The 22,089-nt window shown below is 44.9% G+C and overlaps 2 protein-coding genes across 12 annotated transcripts in view; both read left to right on the top strand.

Moving 5' to 3' along the window:
* The window catches only part of LOC110070647 (uncharacterized), a 262,437-nt gene that overhangs the window by 136,628 nt on the left and 103,720 nt on the right, over positions 1-22,089 (top strand). The window lies entirely within an intron of this gene.
* Positions 1-22,089, top strand: part of LOC140703803 (uncharacterized) — a 276,588-nt gene that overhangs the window by 252,490 nt on the left and 2,009 nt on the right. For 4 of the 7 annotated variants that reach the window (XM_078387458.1, XM_078387455.1, XM_078387457.1 and 1 more), the window contains one exon: positions 12,461-21,187. The exons of 2 other annotated variants lie outside the window; for them this stretch is intronic. In XM_078387458.1, coding sequence (XP_078243584.1) covers positions 17,903-20,518 — 2,616 coding nt within the window. In that variant the 5' untranslated portion in view covers positions 12,461-17,902 and the 3' untranslated portion in view covers positions 20,519-21,187. Of the gene's footprint in view, positions 1-12,460; positions 21,188-21,393; positions 21,523-22,089 lie in introns of those variants that run through there. One more of the 7 variants, XM_078387461.1, reaches the window with a different exon arrangement.

Raw genomic sequence — 22,089 nt, 5'->3', positions numbered from 1 at the left:
TTTTCTTATTGGTAATGACTTAACAAAGCATGTCAAGAGTGCCCTGGTGGTAACACGTTCACAATCAGTACAAAGTGAAGCCAGTAATGAGACTGACTCTCAAGAGCCAGAGAAATTTGTACCCCAACCTGAGGAATTCTCAGTTGAAATACCTCAGAAAAGCCTCTTTGTCAAGGAACAAACAGCAGACCCCACCTTACAAGACTGTTTTGGAAAGGTGACTGATAAAGATTGATCACCTGAGTGCCCTGAACGTTTTATTATTAAGGGTGGTTTACTTTATAAGGAAAAACTGAATAATATTTCAAAAGGGGGGCCTGAAGTTAAGAGACAGTTGGTGGTGCCTGAGAAATATCGCCCTATGATTCTGGAAAAGGGACATGCAGACATTTTCTCAGCTCATATGGGGATAAACAAGACCAAACAAAGAATAGCCCAAAACTTTTACTGGCCTGATATGGGTAAACATATTAAGAGTTTCTGTCAAAGATGCCATATTTGTCAGAGACAGGGCTCTAACTGTGATAAAACTAGAGCAAAGCTATGCCCATTACCAGTGATTTCAACTCCTTTTACACGTCTAGGGGTGGATATCATAGGTCCATTGCCCAATGCCACTAAGCGGGGGAACAGATTTATTTTAACTATAATAGACCATGCAACGAGATATCCAGAAGCGATCCCATTACGTAATATAGAGACCCAGACTGTAGCAGAAGCCTTAGTAAATTACATGAGTAGGATGGGTTTCCCTTCTGAGATAATCACAGACTCAGGAACCTCTCATACATCCAAACTTATGAAAAGGTTAGGCAGGGGGGTCGTTCACCTCAATGCCCTTAAGCCTTATTATAGAGAATTGAACCAGGTGCTGTTTGCAATAAAAGTGGTTGATAAGGAGGAACATGGGTTGCCCTTCGGGGAAGGGAGGGGCCCACAAAAGTTCAATCCACAAGAGGTGCAGATCAGCCCTGCTCTATCCAGAGAACAGCAGAATAGTCGTAGAACGCTAGTTACAAAACATCAAGAAGTGTTCTCAAACAAACCTGGTGTTGACAAGGGTGTGCTACCCAGGACTGACACAGGGAATGCTTCTCAGTCTGTAACACCATATAGAGTAACAGGTTATTACTTTGACAATATTCGCAAAAAGCTAGAGGAAATGCTGAACGATCAAATTATTGTACACTCATCTAGCGCTTGGTCAGCCCCTGTAGTTTTAGTAGACAAGCCGGATGGCAGTGTCAGGTTCTGTGTGTACTACAGCAAGTTATATTCAGTAACTAAACCTGATGCTTATCCTATGCCTAGGCTTGATGACCTAAGTGAGACGATTGGAGGTTGCAGAGTCATATCCTTTTTAGGTCTAACCAAAGAGTGTTGGCAAGGAAGAAGTGATCCTAGGGTCCAAGAGAAGACCGCGTTTTGTAGTCCATTTGGCCTGTTTGAATTTCGAGTCCTTAGTTTTGGCTTGCGAAATTCACCAGCAACATTTCAAAGGCTCATGGACCATACTCTGAAAGGGTGCAGTGACTTCACGGTAGCTTATATCGATGACATAGGGGTCTTTAGCAACACCTGGCTAGATCACCTACATCATTTAGAATTAGTGCTACAAAGATTGAAAGATGCTGGCTTAATCGTTAAAGCTAGTAAGTGTCAGCTAGGTAACTCAGAGATGAAGTACCTAGGTCACATAGTGGGAGGAGGCCTAATCAAACCTTTAGAGGCCAAGGTAGAAGCAATCCTGAATTGGCCCAGACCTACCACTAAAAAGAAAGTGAGATCCTTTATAGGTCTGGCAGGGTATTATAGAAAGTTTATACCCGGTTTCAGTGAGATTGCTGCACCTTTATCAGACCTGACAAAGAAGCAGAGCAGCAACAGCGTTTCCTGGTTGGAAGAGTGCGAGATGGCGTTTGGATGGCTGAAAGATGCTCTAACCAACCATCCGGTGCTGCATGCTCCTGACTTCAGCAGAGAGTTCATCATCTACACGGATGCGTCTAATGCCGGTGTGGGAGCGGTATTGTGCCAACAGGATGACAGCGGAGACCAACATCCGGTGGCGTACCTGAGCAAGAAGTTGCTTCCCAGGGAGAAGAGTCTTTCTACCATCGAGAAAGAGTGTTTGGCGATCATCTTCGCGATCCGGAAGTTGAAGGCTTACGTCTGGGGTCGACATTTTACCTTGTGCACCGATCACTCACCTCTGTCGTGGTTGCAGACTATGAAATCACAGAACAGTAAACTGATGAGGTGGGCGCTTCTTTTGCAGGACTATGATTTCGAGGTTAAGGTGGTCAGAGGGACTATAAACTGTGTGGCTGACGCCTTATCCAGAAGACCGGAAGACGACATCTGAAGAACTTATGGACTCTGTACATGGTATATGGCAATGTAAAATGTTTGGACAGTTATGTGTTGTGTTATGATGAATTTTATGCATTGCATGTTCTTATACACCTGTATGGCGGAAGTGTAAGTATATGTGTATAATTTTGTTATATAAAACTGGGTTGATATGTAAGAAATGTAATGCTTTATGTTGTTTTCAGTTGTTTTGAGGGAAAAGCACCTTAGCTTTCCCCCACAAAACAACTTATTAAAGGGGGAAGGTATGTGACGTGTGCCATGACGTCACCTGCCTGTCTTGGCTAAGGCTGGAGTTTCCTGGCCTATGGCAGGGCAGGAGGTGGGTCTTAAAGGGGTGGAGTTTGTGTATATAAGGGTGAAGTGCAAAGAAGGGGGAGACAGAGGGCTGAGAGAGGGCTTGAAAGAAGATCTGTAGACAGGGTTAGATATAGGTTAGGTAATTGTGTGTTAAGTAACAAAGAACTGTGCAGGGTTAAGGTCTGAGAAATATAGTGTGACAAGTGATTCTTTTACTCAGTGATTTACATTTTATTTTTGTATACAATAAATCATCATTTTTATTTTGAAATCCATACTAAGTCTGAAGTGTCAGGTTTATGTGTGGTTGGTGGCAGCGAAGTTGTGTATGTGTGTGTGAAGGATCGTGACCTGTCATCTCTTGTGGTGATGTAGGAGGAGGTGGCAGTCGCGACAATCGTTAAGCGAAAGAGGGGACCCAAAATGTAATAGTTATGTGAAGCATGGTCCCAACCATCACTAAGTGAAAATCGCCCATAGGGACCATCATTAAACGAAGTGCAAAAATGCTCTGAAAAAGTCATCATTAAGCGATTTCATCGCTAAACGGAATGTCCGTTAAGCGAGGCACCACTGTATCTACTTCTGCTTCATTGACTATGCAAAAGCCTTTGACTGTGTGGACCACAACAAACTATGGCAAGTCCTTAAAGAAATGGGAGTGCCTGACCACCTTATCTATCTCCTGAGAAACCTATACGTGGGACAGGAAGCAACAGTTAGAACTGGATACGGAAACACTGGGAAAATTGGGAAAGGAGTACAACAAGGTTGTACAGTTGTGTTCAAAATTATTCAGCCCCCAATGCTGTAAAGGGGTTTAGGGACTATAGTGTACATTTGGAATTGTATTCAGAATGAAATCCTACAAGGATGTTTTAAAGAACCAAATGCAACTAAAATAACATCAATTGTTTATGTAATACAGTAGTAAATGTTTCTTTTTTGGTTTCTTCATTTCCACAATTATTCAACCCCTTAAAGACTACCACTCTGAAGAAGAGAGGTTCATTCTGGTGTTTTCGATCAGGTATTGAAAACACCTGTGGATGTCACCGAGCACCAATCAAGCATAATAAGCACCAATTAGGCAGCTTTAAAATGACTGTGATACTCAGCTCCTTCTAGACATTTACTGGTGTGGTTACAAACATGGTGAAGTCAAGAGAATGGTCCAGGAAGACAAGAGAAGAGGTGATTTGTCTTCACAGGAAGGGCAATGGCTATAAGAAGATTGCAAAGAAGTTAAACATACCAAGAGACACCATAGGAAGCATCATTCGCAAATTCAAGGCAAAGGGCACTGTTGAAATGCTACCTGGTCGTGGAAGAAAGAAGATGCTGACTTCGACTGCTGTGCGCTGCCTAAAGCGTAGAATGGTGAAAAGTCCCCGTGTGACTGCTGAGGAACTGAAAAAAGATTTGTCAGATGTGGGTATAGAAGTTTCAGCTCAGACAATAAGGCGCACACTGCGTAATGAAGGTCTCCATGCCAGAACCCCCAGGCGCACCCCCTTGCTGTCTCCCAAGAATAAGAAGAGTCGACTGCAGTATGCCAAAAGTCATGTGGGCAAACCACAAAAGTTGTGGGATAGTGTTCTGTGGACTGATGAAACAAAATTAGAACTGTTTGGGCCCATGGATGAACGCTATGTTTGGAGGAGGAAGAACAAGGCATATGACGAAAAGAACACCTTGCCTACTGTGAAGCATGGCGGAGGGTCAATAATGCTTTGGGGCTATTTTGCTTCTGCAGGTACAGGGAAGCTTCAGTGTGTACAAGGTACCATGAATTCTCTTCAGTACCAGGAGATATTGGATGAAAATGTGATGCAGTCCGTCACACACCTGAGGCTTGGGAGACGTTGGACCTTTCAACAGGACAATGATCCCAAGCATACCTCCAAGTCCACTAGAGCATGGTTGCAGAGGAAAGGCTGGAACATTTTGGAGTGGCCATCGCAGTCACCAGACTTAAATCCGATTGAGAACCTCTGGTGGGACTTAAAGAAAGCAGTTGCAGTGCGCAAGCCTAAGAATTTGACTGAACTGGAGGCTTTTGCCCATGAAGAATGGGCGAAGATACCCGTAGATCGCTGCAAGACACTTGTGTCAAGCTATGCTTCACGTTTAAAAGCTGTTATAACTGTAAAAGGATGTTGTACTAAGTACTAAGATTGAATGTCACTTGGGGGTTGAATAAAAACTAATAATGATGTGAGCACAGAAAACACATTTGTGGTTATTTCATTATAAACTTAAGGTTATATTTCTCTGACCTACAAGTGCCTCTTTCATGTAAATGTAAGCAAGATGACTGAATGATCAAAATCAATGTCAAAATGGCCAAAACATTCAATTTCAGTGGGGGCTGAATAATTTTGAACACAACTGTAGATGGGGTAGATATGGAGGTAGTGACAGATTTTACTTTCTTGGGCTCCATGATCACTGCAAATGGTGACAGCATCCCTGAAATTAAAAGACACCTTCTTCTTGGGAGGAAAGCGATGACAAACCTCGACAGCATCTTAAAAAACAGAGATATCACATTGCCAACAAAAGTCCGAATAGTCAAAGCTATGGTTTTTCCTGTAGTGATGTACAGAAGTGAGAGCTGGACCATAAAGAAAGCTGACTGCCGAAGAATTGATGCTTTTGAACTGTGGTGCTGGAGGAGGCTCTTGAGAGTCCCCTGGACTGCAAGGAGAACAAACAGATCCATTTCGAAGGAAATCAACCCTGAGTGTTCACTGGAAGGACAGATCCTGAAGCTGAGGCTCCTGTACTTTGGCCATCTCATGAGAAGAGAAGACTCCCTGGAAAAGACCCTGATGTTAGGAAAGTGTGAGGGCAAGAGGAGAAGGGGACGACAGTGTAATCGAAGCGACCAACATGAATTTGGCCCAGCTCCGGGAGGCAGTTGAAGACAGGATGGCCTGGCGTGTTCTGGTCCATAGGGTCACGAAGAGTCAGACACAAGTAAACGACTAAACAACAGTGAATCCTATGAGGGGAGTGGAAAGCAGACACAGACAGCTAGTAGTACCTTCTAAATATATATAGAAAATTTTAGAAAAGGCGCATAAAGACATGTTTTCATCCCTTTTGGGGATCTCATGTACTAAGCAAAGAATTGCTCAGAACTTCTATTGGCCTGGGATGGGGAAGCAGGTTAAGCTATATTGCCAGAGCTGTTACACCTTCCAAAGGCAGGGTACTGGGAATGACAAAACAAAAGCTAAGTTGTGCCCATTGCCAGTCATCTTGACCCCTTTTCAACAAATAGGCCTAGATATAGTGGGACTCCTACCCAAAGTTACCAGGCATGGGAACAGATTATTGATTATGCCACAAGGTATCCAGAAGCTGTACCTTTGCGGAATATTGAAACTGAGACAGTGGCAGATGCCCTAATTAATCATATGTGTCGTATGGGCTTCGCTTCCAATGGGGACTTCGTTTACTTCCAAATCAATGAAGAGATTGTGGCATGTTTGCAGCATTACCCACATCACGTCATCCCCTTATCATCCCCAAAACAATGGTTTAGTTGAGAAACTTAATGGTACCCTAATGAGGATGATTCGGTAATATACAGCTGAAAATTTTAAATGATGTCTCAGTTCAGAGGAAAAGCCTGAGATAGCAGAAATGGCTGAGGTGGTCATATTGGAGAATCCTAATAATACTTACTTTATTGATGAGCAGGAGGAAGATAGTACTTTAAAAATGATTGAATTACAAAAGCTAATGAGAGTCCAATTCCACAGACACCTGAACACCCAGAGAGGTTTATAGGTGATAAAACCTGATATATAGAGAGGTTTTATCAACGCCTCCTAGGAGTGATGGACATTACAAACAGTTAATTGACCCTGTAAAATATAGGGAAGAGGCTATAGAGGTAGAAGAGCCAAGCTTGGGAGGTACTCCTGGAAAGGAGAAAGGCTTGCATGAGGCCCAAGAAAGAGCATTCTGTCCTGAGAACAAAGTTGTGAGGTTGAGAACCATAGAGGGGAGTAAATTAGTTTTGGCATGCTCAGAACCTATTGATTTGTTGTAGCAGCACCAGAGTGCTAGAGAGGCTGGTAGCTCTGCAGCTGCAAAAGGCCTTAAAACCTTGCAAAGCAAACCCCTACCTAACATATCAATGAATAAAGAAATAGGATGAGATGAAAAGATCTGCCATAAGCCAAGTGTCAGAGATGGCACCTAAAAGAAACTCACCTGAGAATTTGGAAGTGGCCTATGCTAGTGGTCCCTCACATATGGAAGACTTTGCAACTAAAGTACCTGTGGGTGAATTTGTGGGTGAGAAGGAAGGTGAAAGCAATAGACTCTCAGAGAAGGATGCATCCAGAGATGTTCTGGAGGAGGAGAGGGAACTGCCTACCCTTTTCCCAGCTGAAAAAGTGAAGCCATGATCCAGAAAGAGAGCAGGCTTCACACGGAAATGGCAAGTGGAGGACATCCAGGGGACCTCAGGGTGCCTGATAACTGCCAGACAACAGAAGAGAGTGCGGACTTCAAGATCTGCCTTTGTTGTGCTGGACTACAACCGAGAGTTCATTGTATACATCGATGTGTCGAGTGTGAGTCTGGGAGCCATGCTATGCCGAACAGACTACAGAGGGAATCTACACCCAATGACTCTGATCAGCAGGAGATTTCGACCTGGTGAGAGACATTTGTCTGCCACATGAGGGCATGCCTGTCAATTGTTTGGACACTGCAAAGACTGAAACCTTAAGGGAAGGAAGTTCATCCTTTGCACCGACCCTTTCCCTCTGTTGTGGCTACGAACTTTGAAATCCACTAGCAATGAGCTTGCAAGATGGGCACAGAACCTGCAAGACTTTGACTTTGTAATCCACAGTGAAAAATGGACTTAGAGCATGAATGCTGATACCTTGCCTTGAAGGCCGGGTGGATAAACCAAAGTTTGTAAGGTTGTATTAAATGTTCTGTTTACGTGATTTGTATTAATGTGAGTAATGCAAATGTTTATAATTGTATTGATTGTTTTAAATTTTTAAAGTAATACGTTTGATCTGGTAAACATAGTAATAGAGAGAAAACCAGTATAAGAGATGTATCAGTACTATATATAGTAAATATAATGTTTTATATGGTAAAATTTGGTATATGATTTAGACCATAACTGGTAAGCATATTGTTATGATGGTGTTTTGGATGTATTGTTCTCTGTATGTTCCGTTGTTCATAAGGGTAAACTGTAAGGTTTCCCCCATGAAACAAACTTTTCTTGGGGGGGGGAGGTATGTGACAATCACCCCATGTCACTCATGCCATTCATAGTCATGATCTAATTTGCATGAGCCTATGAGAGGATTGGAAGGGTGGAGTCAGGATATATAAAGGTTTGGCAATAGAGAGATAGAGAGAGTAAAGAGATTGAAAGAGATCCAGAGAGAGATAAGAGACTGGTTAGTCAGAAAGGGAAGGAACAGATCCTGAGTGATAAAGCTGGTTAAGAAAATAGACAAAGTGGTAATTGTATGTCAAGAGAAAAGTATGTACTGAAAGACCTGTTAATGATTTGCTTGTGTACAATGTTCATCTGAAGAACTTTGCTTTATTTCAATAAATAGGTTTGGTTTGCATTCACAAGACAAGTGTTTTGGCAAACATCATTTATATTACCTCATTTAGATTGAGGTAATCTACTAGTGGCAGTGGAAGGAAAACACGACAGGAGCCTTTGTGAGGGCACAACATGCAGGTGCCACAAAGGTGAACGCCACACCGATTATTAATCTCAAGGGGCGCAGAACTCTTTAACCTTGAAGTTGCCTTGACAAACTCCCGGAGACTGGCGGGTGAGTCTCCTCCATGTGGGATAAGCAAGGCAGTGATTTAAATAAGGATTTAAAAAATATGTAAGAAAGGGTGGTGAACATTTCAGCCTGGACTCCTCAAGACTTCATTCCCAAGCCTGAAACACACGTCACCCGATGGAAGGGAGGCAGAGCTATGCCTCTAGACCCTGCTGGGCTTTATGTTTCGACTATTTTGGAGTGCTCCAACACTGGAGGCATTCAAGAAAAACTTATCACCTGGCAGATATGTTTCGACTGTATTCCTGCATTGATCGGGGGTTGGACTTGATGGCTTTACAGGCCCCTTCCAACATCACTTCTTCATGATTCTATGGTTCATGATCCTATGTCCACAGAATGCTAGCTTGTCATGGTCAAGGGGCTTGAGTAATTCAGAGAAGCTATGGGCTATGCCATGCAGGGACACCTGAGATGGACAAGTCATAGGGGAAAGTTCTGACTAAACACGGTCCACCTGGAGCAGGAACGGGCAAGCCACTCAAGTATCTTTGCCAAGAAAACTCCATGAACAGAAACAAAAGGCTGAAAGATATGATGCTGGAAGATGAGCCCCTCAGGTCGGAAGGCGTCCAACATGCTACTGGGGAAGAGTGGAGGACAAGTAGAAGTAGCACCAGAGCTAATGAAGTGGTTGGGTCAAAGACCAAAAGGATGCTCAGCTGTGGGCCTGCAAGTGAAAGGAAAGTCCAATGCTGCAAAGAAAAATACTGCATAGGAACCTGGAATGTAAGATCTATGAACCTTGATAAACTGGATCTGGTCAAACAGAAGATGGCACGAGTAAACATTGACATTCTGGGTGTCAGTGAACTCAGTGCATTACTGAGACCTGGGTGGAATAGGAGGTTGGTGTTCCCCTCTCCTAGCTGTGTCCTCCTGGGTACTCGGTCCAGTACCAGTGTCGCTCGGAGGGTCGGGGAAGTAGAGTTGCTGTAGTCTATAGGAGTTCTATCTCCTTGACCAGGCTTTCTATCCATTTGAGAGGAGGGCTTGTATTGTGTGTTGGGCTTGTGAGAGAGATTAGAGATTCTGTTGGTATACCGCCCACCCTGCTGCGTACCAACGGTCTCCCTGCCTGAGCTGACAGAGGTCATCTAGGACCTAGTGTTGAGGACTCCCAGGCTGTTGGTGCTGGGGGACCTCAATATTCATGCCGAGGCTGCCTTGACTGGGGCAGCCCAGGACTTCATAGCCGCCATAACAACCATGGGTCTGTCTCAATGTGTCATCAGCTCGATACATGAGAAGGGTGATACCTTGGACCTGGTTTTCTCAACGGGACTAGAAGATGGTAGTTTGGATGTGGAGGGGCTGGTTGTGACCCCATTGTCATGGTCAGACCACTTCCTGGTCAAGTTTAGACTATTAGCTTCTTCTCCTCTCTGCAAGGGTGGGGGATCTATTAAGATGATCCACTCTCTGAGACTAATGGATCCAGATGGTTTCCTGAATGCTCTGGGGGATTATTTATTTATTTATTTATTTATTTATTTATTTATTTATTTATTTATATCCCACCTGTCTGGTCGGTTAAGACCACTCTAGGCAGCTTACAGCAAAAAAACCACAGAAATATACAGTGGTGCCTCGCTTAACGAGCGCACCGTAGAACGACGAAATTGCATGGCAATCTCTTTTAGGGGATCGCTAATGCGATCGCTTACCGATGTTTAGATAGGGCAAAAATCGCTTTGCGATGATGGGTAAGTGTTTCGTTTACCGATCTTCGCAAAACGAAGGCGCGGATCAGCTGTTCGGTGGCTCCAAAATGGCCGCCGGAAGCCCCGAAATGGCCGCGCGCAGCGTTTTCGTGCCCTGCCCTCGCTTACTGAGGGCGCGAAAATGGCTGCCGGACCCGGGAAGCATCGCTGAACGGTGAGTTTTCGGCCCTTTTGAAACGCATTAAACATCGGTTTCCCTGTCCCGTTCAGCAATGTTTCGCCATAGCGAAGGTTAATCCGGAATGGATTAACCTCGCTATGCAAGGCACCACTGTATATAAAAACAGTTACTACATAGTAAAACACATTTCACAAGATGGGAGCAAACAATGGGAAGAGGAAGGGAAAAAAGCATTAGGGATTGACTGGAGGGAAGGCCTGCCGAAACATCCATGTTTTAATTGGTTTTTAAAGATACCCAGCGATGGAGCCACATGAATCTCTGGAGGTAGGTTGTTCCAGAGGCGAGGAGCTTCCGCCAAGAAGGCCCGATTTCTTGTCTTTTCCTTCTGGGCCTCCCTTGGCGTTAGGCTCCTCATCCTCACCTCCTGGCTCCCACGGGTGACATGGGTAGGTCTTGGTGGGAGTAGGCGTTCTGCCAGGTATTGAGGCTCTAAACCATTTAGGGCTTTGTACGTAAGCATCAACACTTTGAAGTTGACATGGTTGGCTCTCCTCTCAAAATCCCACTGGGAGTCCGATCGAACACGACTTAGAGCCCATTATCGGGCCTATTTCGTGGCAATACGGCTGGAGAAACGGCAATATTTCTCCAGCTGTATTGCTTTCTCAGAAACAGCAGAGCTGTTTCGGGCGGTTGGAATCTCCTTCAACCGGAAAATCAGGTAGAGGTCCCGGACTGCTCATCAGCTTGCTGTGATGAGTTTGCCATCCATTTTGAGGGGGATATCGCTCAGGTTCGCAGTGGCTTGGACTCCACTATTACCATACATACATTTTATTATTACGGCATCGAGCCATACAAAATTGAATACATAACTTCATAGACAAGCATGTACTACAAAGTCATACAAGAGGTAAAAATAAAGGATAAAAAAAGGATAAAAAGATAAAAGGATAAAAGGTAAAACTGCTAAAAGATAAAAGGTAAACCGTTGAGGAGAGTGGCATATATAGTCATACAAAAGGTAAAATGTCTAAAAACAGCTAAGAATGTCTAAAGCAGCAAATATAGCGATGTATGGCCAAGGTCTAAGGGTTGAGCTATCTAGTCTGTCTGCTGTAGCATGCCGCCCAAAATTTCGCTACCCGTTCTATGATAGTCCGGTCTTGGTCGGTTAGCAATTGATTACAGCTCCACTATTACCGCAAAATCAGAGGATGTGTCCAGTGTGCCATGCTTAGGTCAAGTATTAATGGATGAGTTTCAATTGTTGACACCTGAGGATGTGGACAGGGTGCTTGGATCTGTCCATTCTACCACCACTCTGCTCGACCCTTGCCCATCTTGGTAATTGGAAGATCTGCCAGTGGACTTTGCACCTGGGTCCAGGAGACTGTGAACACTTCTTTGAGAGAGGGAGTGGTCCCTACCACCTTGAAAGAGGCGGTAATTCAGCCACTCCTTAAAAAGCCTAACCTGGACCCAAGGCTGATGGTTAACTACTGACCAGTGGCAAACCTCCCTTATTTGGGCAAAGTGTTGGTGCGGGTCGTGGCTGGGCAACTCCAGGTGTGGCTGGATGAAACGGTTTTTTGGATCCATTTCAATCGGGTTTCAGGCCGGGTTTTGGTACAGAGACTGCCTTGGCCGCCCAGTATGATGACCTTTGCCGGGAGAGAGTCAGGGGGAGTGTGACCCTGTTGATACTCCTGGACCTCAAAGCAGCTTTTGACACCATCAACACAAAAGACCAGCTGTGTGTGTTTAGTCGTTTAGTCATGTCCGACTCTTCGTGACCCCATGGACCAGAGCACGCCAGGCCCTCCTGTCTTCTACTGCCTCCCGGAGTTGTGTCAGGTTCATGTTGGTTGCTTCGCAGACACTGTCCAGCCATCTCATCCTCGGTCGTCTCCTTCTCCTCTTGCCATCACACCTTCCTAACATCAAGGTTTTTTCCAAGGACTCTTTTCTTCTCATGAGATGGCCAAAGTACTGGAGCCTCAGCTTCAGGATCTGTCCTTCCAGTGAGCACTCAGGGTTGATTTCCTTTAGAACTGATAGGTTTGTTCTCCTTGCAGTCCAGGGGATTCTCAAGAGCCTCCTCCAGCACCACAATTCAAAGGCATCAATTCTTCGGCACTCTGCTTTCTTTATGGTCCAGCTCTCACTTCCATACATCACGACAGGAAAAACCATAGCTTTGACTATTCGGACTTTTGTTGGCAATGTGATGTCTCTGCTTTTCAAGATGCTGTCAAGATTTGTCATCGCTTTCCTCCCAAGAAGAAGGCGCCTTTTAATTTCAAGGCTGCTGTCTCCATCTGCAGTGATCATGGAGCCCAGGAAGATAAAATTTGACACTGCCTCCATATCTTCCCCTTCTATTTCCCAGGAGGTGATGGGACCAGTGGCCATGATCTTAGTTTTTTTGATGTTGAGTTTCAGACCGTTTTTTGCGCTCTCCTCTTTCACTCTCATTACCCATAAATCACAGTGACAGATAATCTCTCTTTATCACAATACACCCACAACAAAAACACACTGCTCACCATAATCACCATATCCTGAAAAAGACAAAAGCTGATCCCACAGCTATAAATACTCCTCTCCAAACAAACTGCACCAGAGCACAGAGTGCTACTCCTGTCCTCTGTCACTGTGATTGATGGGTGTTGTTAGCTGGTCTTTTGTGTGTAGTGATCACCGGTCCTTGTGGCTGGGTAGAGTTTGTTGACCTTTTGCAGGCTATATTTTTCAGTGCTGGAAGTCAAGCATTCTTGAGTTTTAAACTTCTTTTTTTGTTGAAGCTCTGCTGGTGTTTGTGGATTTCAGTGGCTTCCCTGTGCCGTCTAACGTAATGATTGCTGGTGTTGTCCAGTATTTCAGTATTTTGAAATAGAATTTCATGTCCAGCTTGTTTTTTTCAGCTACTGCCGATTTTTCTGGTTGTTTTAGTCTGCAGTGTCTCTCATGTTCTTTGATTCTGGTGTGGATGCTTTATTTTGTGGTTCTAATATATACCTGTCCACAACTGCAAGGTATCTGGTATAGTCCTGTAGTTGTGAGGGGGTCCCATCTGTCCTTTGCTGATCGTAACATTTGTTGTATTTTTGTGGTGGGCTTGAATACTGTTTGTAGGTTGTGTCCGTGACCCCTTTAATATATGGCAGAAATACTTTATTTGTTGGTGGCTGTTTTTCTTCTTCAGTTAGGTGTTTTTTTCTTGGTTTGATGGCTCTTGTAATTTCATTTTTGGAGTAGCCATTTGCCTGTAGGGCCCAATTCAGATGGCGGAGTTCGGTGCTGAGAAATTGAGCTTCACAGTTCCGATTTGCACAGTCTACCAGTGTTTTGATTATGCTGTGGGTGGTGGTTGGAGTTTTTGTGAAGGTACCAGTCTGTGTGGGTGGGTTTTCTGTAGACCTTGTGTCCCAATAGGTCAGTTTTTTCGTACGACCATGACATCTAAGAACGGGAGTTGGCCCTCTATTTCTTTTTCACTGGTGAATTGTTTATTTGGGTGGGTGCTGTTGAGATGGTTTAGAAATTCTTCCAGTTTTTCTTCACCGTGGTTCCAAATTATGAAGGTTCATCCACATATCAGAACCAGAATGTGGGTGCGAAGGGTGCAGCACACAACCTACAAAGAGTATTAAAACCCACTACAAAAATAGAACAAATGTTACATTCAGCAAAGGATAGTTTCAGCCATATCCAGGTACCATTCCATGCTTTTCAAATTCTGACAATAAAAATGATGATGGATTTAAATCTGCTCCTCTTTGTTTAGCCTTTCCTGGGCTTGGAGTTGAACAAAAAGCAACACACAGAGGCAGAGGTCTAGATAGAACATACAAATAATCCCAAAATAATAAGAACCACAATTCCAATTACAACATACTGTAGGGTGAAGAAAGCCAACATCCATTAAGTTATCCAAGACCAATCCTATGAACCTAAATTCAACAGTACATAGTTTCTATCCCTATCATCACGATTCCTGCCAGTCAAGTCTGTTAACTTAATGATCCCATACTAGTCATTTTAAGGCATCCTGGTAGAAAGAACATGTTTGATTTATATACACACACAGGCCGCAATGGTGCAGGAGTATCCTATCTGTGGCTAACCTCTGTTGCAAAATGATATTCTTCAGGGAAACTACTTCAGCCTTTAATTTTGCTTGTACAGTGGTGCCTCGCAAGATGAAATTAATCTGTTCTGGAGTTAATGTCGTCCTGCGATATTTTTGTCTTGCGAGCTGCAGTTTCCCATAGGAATGCATTGAAATTTAATTAATGCGTTCCTATGGGAATTTTTTTTAAAAATAGTCACTTACCAGTTAGGGAGCTGGGGAAGCACCATCTGAAGACTGGCAGGGGGTCATCGCCCAGATTGCCACCTTAGGAGGTCCCCCAGGGCTTCCCTTGTACCATCAGAAGACTGGTGGGGGTCCCTCCTAGTTGTGAGCAGAGGCTTGTCCAACACGATTTTTGAAGATTGCGCCCTTTCTCCATGCCTTCGGTAAGGCTCCGAATGGAAAAAGGCTTTCTTTTTTTCCTTTTTCTGTTCGGAGGTGTGCTGAAGGCAGGGGAAAGGGGCGCAATCTTTAAAAATGTGCTGGGCTAGCCTCTGCAAGTGCATTCGTCCTGTGGAAAACAGCTATAGGAAGAATCGTCTTGGGAGGAACCAAAAACCTCATCGGACCCATTTGTCTAGTGAGTTTTTCGTCTGGCGAGGCAATCCTCTGGCGAGGCACCACTGTATCTCCATGGTGACATTCCCCAAGAGATCTGTGGCTCCTGAAGAGTTCAGGAGGGCCAACCACTTCTCTGGCAAGTTTCCTGCTTCTAACATATTTAAAGAAGCTTTTATTATTCCTCTTTATATTGCTGGCTGTACATTTCACAAAGTATTTCTTTGCCTTCCGTACATTCTTCTTACATTTATTTTGCCACTATATCAATCTTATATCTACCTTCCAGTGGTTGCAGCTGTCCCATCTTTGCTCAGATGCTTTGGGCATTTGTATAAAAGCACCTGCGTATGGGGGGTCCCCCAAGAAGGGCTGCTTGTTTGCTTCTCCTTCCAGGGGACCAACAATCCCGCTTCCACAAGGATGAGGAGTCTGAAATGAATGCTCGGCTTCTGTTGGCTTTCCCCTGAGATTCATTTGCAAAGCTGCTCTGCCACCTTTTAAATGTTGCTCACCTGCAGTTAAGTTCCGTGTTCAAGTGAAGCTCGTCCCTCTTGTACAACCCCGGCTTGTCCCAAAACATCTCCCAGAGCTGAATAAATCTAAACCCCTCCCCTTGACACCACTGTCTCATCCACACATTAAGACCCCTGAGCTCCACCTGCCTAGTTGACCCTGCATGCAGAACACGTAGCACTTTTGAGAACGCTACTGTCACATACAGCACTGATGGTACCTGTCTGTCATGGGTTTGGAGGAAAAGTTCCATCCTATGGGGAGTGGAAGGCGGGATATCTGGGGGGAGGAGCTGTACTGTAGATATATTTGGAGCTGGTGTGGAGAAGAGGAGTTGGAGTCTGTGTGTCAGACTGGGTACAACTGTTTGTCAGTTAGTACATACCTGATAGGTTCAGGTTTCTTTCTAGGTAGCCAGAACTGATAGGTTCAGGGTCTGTGCGTTGAATGTGTGTGATTGGGACTATGCCACGTTACAGTTTCCTATTTACCTGATTCTTTTATTTACCCTGTTTGTTGTTTCAATAAACCTTGTTCTTTTGTTTATTAAAATCCATTACTGGTCTGTGTGACTCCTTACAGGGAATGGTTGGTGGCAGCATAACTATAGGGTGGGATACTCCAGTAGGTCTGGGGTTGCCACATTGATTGGTGTCCAGCGTGTGGGATACGACTGGTCCAGTTGTCCAGTGGTCCAGCAAAGCCTTGGCAAGTGGGCCCAGAGCAAGGGGGGTCTAGTCAGGGAAAATCTGAGGGCGCGTAGGTAATCTTCTAGGCTTACCTCACGGGGAGGTAGGCTAGTGGAAGAACGTGCAAACTCAGGTTGGGAGACTAGATTAGGGAGCTCTGAGGCAACCCGTTTTGGCGGGAAAGGGCTGAGGCAAAGCTGTGTGAAGGAACAGTGATCTAGCCTGTCTTCTGAGAGGCCTAGCAGAGGGGGTGGATTCTGCCTGGCAACAGTTGCAAGTTGGTGCTGGAGGGACAGCAGCAGTCTATAGAAGGCTGTTTCTGAGGCAAAAGAAAAAAAGTCGTCGTTTTATTTTGAGGCTTGACTTTTGAAGGCAGCCTGTTCTGGGGGGGGATTATGCCCTTGACTCGAAGCCAAATGGCAGAAATGGGGGAAGTGAGAGAACCACAGGGAGACCAAGGTTCTGAGGAGGAATTTGGCTCAGTGCAGGATGAGAGCACGGGAGAACTGACCTCAGAACTCAGAAGAATGCTCCTAGCCCAACAGCATGAGCTGAGGGTGAGGGAAATGGAGGAAAGGGAAAGAGAGAAACAAAGACAATTTGAAATAGAGAGAGAGAAAATGGAAAGAGAAGAAAGATTAGAGAGAGAGAGAATGGAAAGAGAAGAAAGATTGGAGAGAGACAGAATGGCGTTTGAGTTAAGAAAATTGGAACTGATGAATCAGAACAATAATAACAATAGAGATTCTGAGGTGGGCCAATTGTCTAAAACTGACCTGAAGAAATTCCCTGTGTACCACAAGGGAGATTGCCCTGAGGTGTTCTTTTCCCTCGTGGAAAGAGCGTTTGTGGACTTCTCAGTAAGGGAAACTGAGAAGATGACCATTATGCGATCTTTAATCAGTGGCAGCCTGGCAGAAGTCTATGCAGAGATGCCAGTGGAACTGCTGAAGGACTTCACTGAGTTTAAAAAACTGGTGTTTGCCCGGCATGGGATAAATGCTGAACAGCTGAGGCAAAGATTCAGGTCACTCCCAAAAAAACCAGAGCAGACTTTTACCCAAGTGGGGGCCCAACTGGTGAGGTTGCTAGAGAAATGGCTGTCTCAGGAGGGGACAGAGACCTTCCAGCAGCTCAAAGACCTGATAGCGCTGGAACAATTTTATTCAGTCCTGCATGGGGAACTAAAGTTCCATGTGAGGGAGAGGAAACCTAAATCTGTGACAGAAGCGGCAGAGATCGCAGATTTTATTTCCCAAATAAGGAAGCCCTTAGGTGCTGAGGGGAAATCTGTGGGTAAGCCCAAAGAAACCTACAGCAGGTACTCTCAGGGACCAGGGAAAAACCAGCAAGGGGGGGGCCCATGTTGAAGGGAAGCCCTCAGACATGAACCACCAAGACCTCAGATTTTGGAGGGAAAACCAAAACCAGATGAGAAAGAGTCCAAGTACAGCAGAAAATGTTATTTCTGTCAAGGAAAGGGCCATCTAATCTCAGAGTGTGAGAAATTAAAGCAGCTAAAGGGAAATTTGCCTCATGATTTGAGTGGAACCAAGCCAAAAGCTGTGTTCTGTGTCCAGACAGAGCAAAGCTCCTTGCCATTGAGGGAGCCTGTTACCATGGCTACTCAATCTGGACCAGTTACATCTGCTGATCAGGCTGGGGAAAATGGTCCTCTTGTGGAGGTCAAGCGCTGCTTACTAGTGAGGACAGATTCGCAATTGTTTGAGACCGCAGGGGTGGACGTAGGAATACTTGACCATCAGTATAGGGGGCTAAGGGATACTTGTTCCCAGGTGACCCTGTGCCATCCAGACATTATTCCTAGGAAGTATATAATCCCAAATGAGAGCCTGAAGGTGGCAGGGATTGAGGGGCAGGTGATCTCACTGCCAGTAGCTGAGGTACCTGTGAGCTTTCAAGGCTGGAGGGGAGTTTGGCGGCTAGCGATTTCATCGACTCTGCCAGCAGCCGTGCTCATGGGAAATGACCTGGCTGAACATGTGAAACGGGTGCTAGTGATTACACGCTCACAAGCTACCACGGGGACAGTTCAGGGGGGTACTGAAGAGCCCGAGGTTGAAGCAGATGAGGGTAGTCCCGAAGCCATGGCAGAAACCTTAGCCACGGACAGCAAATTTGGCCAAGAGCAAAAGGCAGACGCCACTCTCCGAAAGTGTTTTGAAAAGGTGACAGACACCCAGCTAACACCTGAAACCCCAGCGAGATTTCGCGAGAAAAAGGGAATTTTATATAGAGAGACCCTGATGAATATCTCAAAAGGGGGAGATGGGATCAGAAGTCAGCTAGTGGTACCTGAAAAGTATCGCCCCATGATCTTACAAAGGGGGCACTCTGACATGTTTGCTGCGCACTTAGGGGTGAACAAAACACAGCAGAGAATCACACAAAATTTTTACTGGCCGGAAATAGGGAAGCAGATCAAGGAGTTCTGTAAACAATGTGATGTGTGTCAGAGGCAGGGGAATAACCGTGACAGGACCAAAGCAAAGTTGTGCCCTTTGCCTGTGATTGACACCCCGTTCAAATGTATAGGAGTGGATATTGTGGGACCGTTGCCCAAGGCCACAAAGAGGGGGAACCGGTTCATTCTCACCATTGTGGACCATGCCACGAGGTACCCCGAAGCCATTCCCTTGACTAACATCGAAACTAACACAGTGGCAGATGCCTTGGTGGGGTATATGTCCAGGATGGGATTTGCCTCAGAAATAATCACAGATTTGGGCACATCGTTTACATCAAAGCTCATGAAACGGTTATGGCAAATCTGTGGAATTAAACACAAGGAAACCACTGCCTATCACCCCGAAAGTAATGGGTTAACGGAGAAGTTCAATGGGACTCTGATGCGCATGATTAGGGCTTACTTGGCAGAGAATCCAAACAATTGGGACCAGAAGCTGCAATCCCTTTTGTTTGCTTATCGATCAGTGCCCCAAGCCAGTACCGGGTTCAGTCCGTTTGAACTTTTGTTTGGGAGAAAAGTAAGAGGTCCACTTGATTTAATCAAACAAAATTGGGAGCAGATCACCCAGGATGACCCACAAGATGTTGTGACGTATATAGACACTTTAACGAATGACCTGAAGAGAAACCTAGAGCTAGCAGCAGAAAACCTGCAAGCTCAGAAGGTCAGACAGAAAACCTGGTATGACCAGAAAGCCAGGGAGAGGCACTTTAACCCAGGGGAGGAAGTGCTTTGGCTTAGGCCCTGCAAAGAGAACAAACTGCAGCTCAAATGGGCAGGACCATACAGGGTCATGTCCAAGATGTCAGATCTGAACTACCTTATAGAACAGGAGGAACACCAAGCACGGAGGGTGGTACATGTGAATGCCCTGAAACCCTACTACAGAGGGGAACAGAGGGTTTTATTTGCCATAAAAGCAGCTGAGAGTGAGGAAGCTGAATTACCCTTCTGGGAGGGTAGAGGGGAAGTGAAATACAACCCAGATGAGGTGAAGATCAGTCCTGCACTCACCCAAGACCAGCAGCAAGAACTAAAAGTGCTGCTCACTAAATATCATAAGGTTTTTTCGAATAAGCCGGGGATAGTGAAGGGAGTGATCAAACCCCTAGAGGCCAAAATAGAAGCCGTTCGTGATTGGCCCAGACCCAACACCAAGAAGAAAGTCAAATCATTTCTTGGGTTGGTGGGCTACTACAGAAAGTTCATCCCGAGGTTTAGCGAGATGGCGACTCCGCTGACCGATCTGACGCGGAAGAAGACTGATGACCGCATCCCGTGGACCAGCGACTGGGAGGAGGCGTTCCAGAGGTTGAAGGAGGCGCTCGTCCAGTATCCAGTGCTGCGTGCTCCCGACTTCGACCGGGAGTTCATCATCTACACCGATGCGTCTAACAGCGGGGTAGGAGCAGTTCTTTGCCAGGAGGATGAAAATGGTGACCAGCATCCAGTGTCCTACCTGAGTAGGAAACTCCAGAAAGGTGAGAGACATTTGGCAACCGTGGGAAAGGAGTGCCTGGCCATAGTATACGCGATTCAGAAGGCCAAACCTTACATCTGGGGAAGACATTTTGTTCTGTGCACTGACCACTCCCCACTGCAGTGGTTAAAGACAATGAAAACCCATAATAGTAAACTTATGAGGTGGGCTTTAAACCTGCAAGATTTTGACTTCGAAGTGAAGGTGGTCAGAGGGTCAATGAACTGTGTTGCTGACGCCTTGTCAAGAAGACCCGACGAGTGAAGACGGCGAAGAAACATGGACTATGTATATTTTGGTGACCAAAAGTTAAATTTACCTGTTTATTGAACAGGCTTGGTTTGTATTAATAAAGGTAACTTGATGTATTGCAAATATTAATGTTTAAATGCATAAGTGATATGTTTGACCTAGAGTGAGTAAGTATGGGTTATGGGATTGTGTTATAATGTATAACTGTTTTGTGTTTTGATCCTGGTTGTTTTTTTGGAGAAAAGCACTTTAGCTTTTCCCCCGCAAAACAACTTATAAAGAGGGGAGGTGTCACATACAGCACTGATGGTACCTGTCTGTCATGGGTTTGGAGGGAAATTTCCATCCTATGGGGAGTGGAAGGCGGGACATCTGGGGGGAGGAGCTGTACTGTAGATATATTTGGAGCTGGTGTGGAGAAGAGGAGTTGGAGTCTGTGTGTCAGACTGGGTACAACTGTTTGTCAGTTAGTACATACCTGATAGGTTCAGGTTTCTTTCTAGGTAGCCAGAACTGATAGGTTCAGGGTCTGTGCGTTACTTTAAAGTGTTCCGTGGGAACCAATCTGTTGAATGTGTGTGATTGGGACTATGCCACGTTACAGTTTCCTATTTACCTGATTCTTTTATTTACCCTGTTTGTTGTTTCAATAAACCTTGTTCTTTTGTTTATTAAAATCCATTCCTGGTCTGTGTGACTCCTTACAGGGAATGGTTGGTGGCAGCATAACTATAGGGTGGGATACTCCAGTAGGTCTGGGGTTGCCACAGCTACCTTTGAGGTAAAGTAGTACATCAGTTAACATAATTTCCAGTTTACGAACAGAAATCAGTTCGAAATGGTGCTTCAGTTTATGGCTCTTCCCCCCCCCCCATTTCTTTTGCCAGGTGAAGGAAGTTTCCCTGCACTTGGAGGTTTGTAGCACTGCCACTGTTGCTATATCAATTCGTGTTCCAGTTTATGTATTTTTCGCATGATGTAACACCCTGGAGGCCACACTGATTTTGTAAACAGAGGTACTACGGTAATACGCAACCTTTAGAATTTGTAATATTTAATTTTGCTGGGGTCAAGTACCTTCTCAATTTCGATGTTTAAATTTTTGCTTTTATTCTCACAGATGTGGTTTATCAAATTCTCCCCACCCCCTTTCCATACATTTTGGTTGAGGTATCTAACTCAGGAGCCAGAGGTTGAGAATTTTCTTCCCTTCTAGCTCTGCAGTACTAAGATTCTATTACCTCAGTACCTATTTCCCTGACCATCTCTGCTTCCTATCCTGTTTTCAGAAATTCCTGATGATTCTCTGCCCATAACAGCATTTTATAAACTCTACATCCCATCCCTTTCACGGACCTGTCCTTTCTCTTCTCCCTCTGAATAATAATCTCTGCAGATTTTGTCAATTCTCAGCATTGGCAACTGACTGCTCTTTACCCATTCTTAAATCCAACAATCTAACTGATTCGCATTAATACACTTTTACTCTTCCTTTCTAACACTGTCCTTTCCCCCCTTGTTATGCATTTTTGCTAAACAATCCATTCATTCAAATATTTGTTTCCTCTTTAATCAACTTGGAG

The sequence above is a fragment of the Pogona vitticeps genome, chromosome 2 (genome assembly GCF_051106095.1).
Source record: "Pogona vitticeps strain Pit_001003342236 chromosome 2, PviZW2.1, whole genome shotgun sequence".
NCBI lineage: Eukaryota > Metazoa > Chordata > Lepidosauria > Squamata > Agamidae > Pogona > Pogona vitticeps.
Note: the sequence above shows the minus strand (reverse complement) of the source record. Positions and strands in the feature narration are given on the sequence as shown.